The 5,941-nt window shown below is 42.3% G+C and overlaps 1 protein-coding gene across 1 annotated transcript; it reads left to right on the top strand.

The window, feature by feature from the left end:
* Positions 1-5,082: 5,082 nt before the first annotated feature.
* LOC116378872 (deleted in malignant brain tumors 1 protein-like) lies at positions 5,083-5,895 on the top strand. The gene is made up of 3 exons (XM_031840779.1): positions 5,083-5,138; positions 5,365-5,400; positions 5,510-5,895. The coding sequence occupies exons 1-3, from the start codon at positions 5,096-5,098 to the stop codon at positions 5,842-5,844; spliced, it is 414 nt and encodes a 137-aa protein (XP_031696639.1). The 5' UTR covers positions 5,083-5,095; the 3' UTR covers positions 5,845-5,895.
* The last annotated feature ends 46 nt before the right edge of the window (positions 5,896-5,941 follow it).

Genomic DNA, 5,941 nt, shown 5'->3' with positions numbered 1-5,941 from the left:
GTGTGTGTGTGTGTGTGTGCACGCTTGTGTGCACTCGTTGAGAAAGAGACCAGGAAAGCATGAGGGGGGGAGAAACTTTTTTTTTTATTTCAAATGCAGGACCACGTGGCCAAAAACTCCACATAACATATATTTTTTACATCGCATCCCCGAACTTGCAGTACGAGAGCGCGTTTGTGTGTCCGTGTGTTTTAGAGCTCCAGCAGCGGACGAGGATATCGGTCAATGAGCATTACGCTCCCTTACACACCACTAGTGCATTTACAGTTCAGGCGGGATGCTCTCCAGGATGAATCTCCCAGTGCCAAAAAATACACGGTCCGCCACCCTTTTCAAACAACCAAGAATAATAATGGTGAACACAGAAACAGCTGACAAAGAGCTGCATATTCATGATGTATATCCTGGTATCACTGTGTTGATGTTCATATTGAGTGAGCAGCCTGTTCTCTTGGGAAATTTGTATTTATTTGAACAAACATGGACGTTGGTGGAATTTTTCTTCAACATTTGTAGACCAACAGGACTCAACCAGATCATGTTTTTCTACATGTTGAATTAAGCATAACAACGGCAAAAAAAAAGCTCATTTAACCCTGAAGGTTTTTAAACGAGACAGAGCATTTCGATTGTCTCTGGGTGAGGGAGGGGCCCGCGGCTCACAGCTAACGGTGCTAACAGTGCAAACAGCAGCAAAAGGGCTGACAGAGCTAAAAGTGTTTACCTGGGTGTAAACCGAAGAGTGGGAGCTAGTGACGCTGCCGTTTGCGTTATCAGCTGTAACCGGTGTATGAGAGCAGCGCAGAGTGAGCTAGGCAGTAGGGCACGCTCACGTGCATCAACATGCACTAAAAGCATGTGGCTATCTCGACAAAGAATGGAAAAGCTGAAAGTGACCTCATTCTCTGCTCAGGTAGACACTCCACTATATCTTTACATAGCTAATAGTTGTTTGCTGCTATATTCATCTTTAAACTTATTTATTCTTATCAAAACAGCAAAAATATGATTGGGGTCATGGTAGTTTTGTTCTTATTTGACAAAACGAGAAATGTGTAGAAATGTTACATAGAAAAAAAGAAAACAAAAAAAGTTCTGCTTGATTCTTGAGGGATAATAAATTGAAGGATTCATTTATTTGAAGGATAGAACAAAAAAAAGAAAAAAAGGGCGAGAGAGAAAAGTCTTTCTGTCATTTGTGCACACATTGCATAATTCCTGTAGAAATGGAGAAGCTGAGGGCTCAGTGAATGTCTCGGCGTGGTGACAGAGCAGTGGAAGTTGAAAGCAGGTTGAGGAGGGTTTCAGAGGGCGGCAGGTCGGATCGAGACTACCGCAGGCTTCAGGCTGAGCTGCCACGGGGCTGCGGTGGCAGCGTTCTCACACCAGTCACTTCCTCAGCCTTCTCACGCTACGCGGCTCACTGAACTGTCAGCATCGCTCTGTGGGCGCATACGAGTCTCTGTATGAAAGCCTCGGTTATATTAGGAAACCTTTCATGTTTCATTTTGTCCCCTTTTTGCAAGAGTATACATCTTTTTACATTCCCAGCTTGTTTGAAACAGACAGGAATTAAACTGGAATACAAGAAATCCAAGAAAGAATACTTGACATCATATAAAATATGGGGTTCATGCACTGTACCTTAAGAAAAACATCCTGTTATTGGAGGTGTGGTAGAGTGGACTTGCTCTTTCACTAAAAAAACGTGTGCTGTGAGGGCCTCTAGTGGCTGGTGCTGGATAATGCAGCAGATATGCAGATCGGAGAGAAGTAAACTGGATCAGGCTTTTAGAAGTCAAAATAGACTCCACATTATACATGCTGTGGGGCTTCAATCAGATGCTAACATATCAAGACACATTTTTAAAAAGTGTTCCCAGCATACAGTGCTGTCCACTTGGGTCTTGTCTGATTAGTTACTTGGTATTTTTGGTCCTGTCTTTAGCCTGTTGGTTGTCTGCAATGTTTCGTAGCTGTATCCCTCTTGCCACTGTACTACTACTTCTTCCTGTGTACCCCATCCTGTCATATTGCTCATTTCTAGACTTTGTTACTCATTTTGGGATTTTGGCAGCTTATGGACTTTTTGTTTCACTCTTTTACTTGTGGTTCTCCGATTGCCTTTGTCTGTTTTGTAACGTCAAATACCGAAACTCACGCTCTTGGCTTTTTGCCCAAAAAACTTTAAGTGCCACATAAAGTCAAGAGCCTTTAATTGTTCAAAAAGAGAATTTCAAGCTGACATTAAACCAGCTGTAGGAGAGAAGGAACAAGTGGTCTAGGTGTAACTTAAAAATGCAGCGGTTGTTCTGTGAAATGCCAACCCATGAATTCCTCTTAATTTTGTTCTATGTATGGTATACTCACAAGCTGTGTGAGAGAGCAGCAAACCACACAGCAGCACTACCTCTCTGTCTCTATACTAAGCCTCCAAATACCCTTAAGCTGTTATGAAAATGCATTTAAAAACCAAACGTACATGTAGAATAAGTACCAGTTGGTCAGAGCAAAAGAGGCAACCCTACAAGAAAAACAAATTCCATAGTGTTTAACATCACATACAGCACTTCACACTATTCCATATGGCTGTCATAGCTAGAATTTACTAAAGTTATTAACTTGTGAGTAGCAGTTTGTGCAGGTCTTTCAAAAACAAAAAAAAAAAAAAATTGTATGTGAAAAGCATGTACATGTTGTAACAGCATGGTACAGAGAACACAGAAATTAGTGGCAGGCCAGCAATCACAGGCAGAGTCAGTTCTGCAGGTTTTTAATTAAACAAACTTCAACAAACACAAAACAGAAAACGTAGCTCAGTCCAGAGCTCTATCAATTAACTACACAAACGAAACTATATCAGCCGGGCCGCTAGCCGACTTACCGGGCTAAATCTTCTTCATCAAGAGGAGACGCCACTCTTCTCCTCTCGTCGCATGTTCCCCCTGCTCCCGATCTGTGAACGATAGAGAAGTTAAACTCTAGGAACCATCTCCCTACCTTTGCATTGGCGTCTTTTATTGGCCATCCAGACCAGGGGAGCATGGTCGGTCACCAGAGTGAAGTGGCGTCCCCAGAGGTAATAACAAAGGCGCTCTAGTGCCCATTTTATGGCGAGAGCTTTCTTTTCCACAGTGGCATATCCTTGTTCCCTTGTATTGAGCTTCCGGCTGATATAGATAATGGGATGCTCCTCACTCTGAACTTCCTGGGAGAGTACTGCCCCTATGCCCACCTTTGATGCATCCGTCTGAACAATCATCTCCCGGCTGAAGTCTGGGGTCAACAATACTGGCTGTGAACTGAGGGCCCTCTTTAGGGCCTGAAAGGCCTGTTCAGCTTCTTCTGTCCACTTAACCCTGAGTGGCTGTGAGGCTCTGGTCCAGTCTGTGAGGGGAGATGCTACACCAGAGAAGTTTGGGATGAAGCGACCATAGTATGAGGTCAGACCAAAAAATGTCTTTACCTGGGTGCGGTGAAGCTTGACCGGGCAACATTAGGGAGACAAGACCAGTATAAAAGTAATAAATAGATATTTATTGAAAGTACAACTAACACAGACCCCTGGTGGAAGGGAGGGGTCGTCACACTTTCAAAACTGCGAGTTATTGATTTGAGACAGAAGTAGACGAAGGCAGGCTTCTTATTTCTAGCTGGCGACCATCGACTTTGTTGGCTGAATTGAAATGAGTCAGCTGTAGCCAGGTGGATTATAAAGTAATGCTTAGTTGTTGGTTGAAAGGTTCTTTAAAGGGATCTTAAATGTGCACTTGATGGCTATTTGTATTATATCTTGCAGGTAGCAAGTACATTTTAGTGGCGTACTTAAGTACAATTTTGAGGTACTTTATATTGTGCTTATACTCCACTATATTGAAGATGGAATTATTGCACTTTTTTACTCAATTACATTTATGTGTTTAACTTAGTTAGTAGTTACTTTGCAGATTCAAATGAATTGAAGGTATTATCATAAGTTGATAAGATAGGACTTAATTGATCCACAAGCCCAGCAATAACAATTAGCTCCACCTTTACCAGCTGAAACAATAAAGTGCTCCAACATCATTATTATTATATTACAGGGGTCACTAATAGGTGGACTGCGGTCCGAATCCGGACCCAGACGCCGTTGTCTCTAGACCTGGACCTATAACTGATAGATAATTGAGAATTATTACCTTTTCACGGAGTGCTTCTATTTTAACCAGCCAGCTTTTCTAGCCTTTACGGCACTCGTTCAGCAGTCCAGGAAGCACGCCAACCAATTATATGTGCTGTAAACCATTTCACGTGATGCTACTCGGCAAATCACATATGTGTATTCATCTATCATATCATATATCACCCTCGACTCGAGTGCAATATTCATACACAGGGGAGGGAGAACCAACAATGTGTGAGTTATGGACGTGCTCGGAAATGGTCGGACTCTTACATGATGATTTTTCCCACAGATAGTTCAATACCAGTGTGTCTCAAACGCAAACGTCAGACTGATTAATAATATAGTGAACTATTACTACTATTTTACTGTGTAATACTACATTAATGTATGCTGCCTGTATTTTTATAGAGGGTTTCTTTTAGAGCCAGCGTGCATGTATGTATGTCGAGGTTCCTGTCGGAAAGGCGCTTTTTATAGCCGACTTTAATCAGAAGCCTTGAACAGGACTTAGCAGGTTAGGTGTGCAGCACAAGTTACAAAGGTGATCTAGCCAGGTAAAAGAGAGTCACCTTCGTGTAATTCAAAACTCTGACTTTAGGTTCAACATACCTTGCAAGCCCACTTATCTGGCTTCGTGGTACACCCCTCTGTTGAACTCTGTTGTTCTTTTGATCACCAAACATTGTAAGAGGCAGAATAGGGTATAGATATGTTGCTTTGGTACTTATAGGCTACTTTGCATTATATGGTTTCCATCTGTTTTAGTACTCTGGCCTTAGCTGAAAGAAATGGCGGAAAATAAAGAGGAAGCTTTCCAGGAAGGACTGAGCAGTGTGGAGCTTTTTTGTGCATCGCGGTTTTAACTTCAGTTTTCTGTGGTCTGTTCTGTCACTGATAAATGGTACAGAGCAGCCTTTAGTGTCAGCCATGGGGATCATACAACAGAGAAACCTTTGCCACTTCGCCATTGGTAAGACTTATTCCAAAAGTTGCTTTGTTTTGTATGGTAGCCTACAGCAGTATTATTGTATGGTATAAACATGGAGTCTCATAAGACTAATTTTTCAGTTTAAAGCTCCTTCATTTTATTTGAATTATCAAGAGAATCCAAAACACAACAAGGCAAAGTTTTATTTCTGCACTTTTCAGCTTGCTGAATGTAATGAGCCATACTCTGTGTTCTCTTCTCTCTATAGTCTCTTTTCTCTTGACCTCAACTTCACCTGCTGCAGGTCAGTCAGTTCTACGGTGTGATGCATAAAATCTTTACAGTTTTCAGTTGATGTTCTTTGTAAATAACTTAACAGTTATTTGTTATGTTGTGTCTTGTGTTTCTGATAGATGCTCAGATCAGATTAGTTGGGTCTGGGTCTACTCGTTGCTCTGGAAGAGTTGAAATCTATTACAACAGTGCCTGGGGAACAGTATGTGATGACGAGTGGGACCTAAAGGACGCTGAGGTAGTGTGCAGACAGTTGCACTGTGGTACGGCACTGAGTGCTCCTCAGTCGGCCCACTTTGGTCAAGGAACCGGCAACATCTGGCTTGATGATGTTGGCTGTTCAGGAACTGAAAGGTCTCTAACTGTGTGTCAGCACAGAGGATTTGGGACACACAACTGTGCACACAGTGAGGACGCTGGTGTCATCTGTTCAGGTGAGAAAACCTTTGGATAAATGTGACAATTTCTGATGAGCCTTTTGGATGCAGCACTGGGTAAAGTGCTGGTAACCACACCCTGCAGCATGCTGTTAGAATTGAAGAGCAGAATAA

This window comes from Anarrhichthys ocellatus, unplaced genomic scaffold (assembly GCF_004355925.1).
Source record: "Anarrhichthys ocellatus isolate YVR2014 unplaced genomic scaffold, GSC_Weel_1.0 scaffold3284, whole genome shotgun sequence".
Classification (NCBI taxonomy): domain Eukaryota; kingdom Metazoa; phylum Chordata; class Actinopteri; order Perciformes; family Anarhichadidae; genus Anarrhichthys; species Anarrhichthys ocellatus.
This window is presented reverse-complemented; position numbering and strand designations above follow the sequence as displayed.

Bases quoted from the DNA above. Each gene is read 5' to 3' on its own strand.
- LOC116378872 (XM_031840779.1), top strand. From the start codon at position 5,096: ATGGGGATCATACAACAGAGAAACCTTTGCCACTTCGCCATTG. The intron at 5,139-5,364 runs GTAAGACTTATT...TTCTCTCTATAG, and splicing joins CCTTTGCCACTTCGCCATTG to TCTCTTTTCTCTTGACCTCA. The intron at 5,401-5,509 runs GTCAGTCAGTTC...TGTTTCTGATAG, and splicing joins CTCAACTTCACCTGCTGCAG to ATGCTCAGATCAGATTAGTT.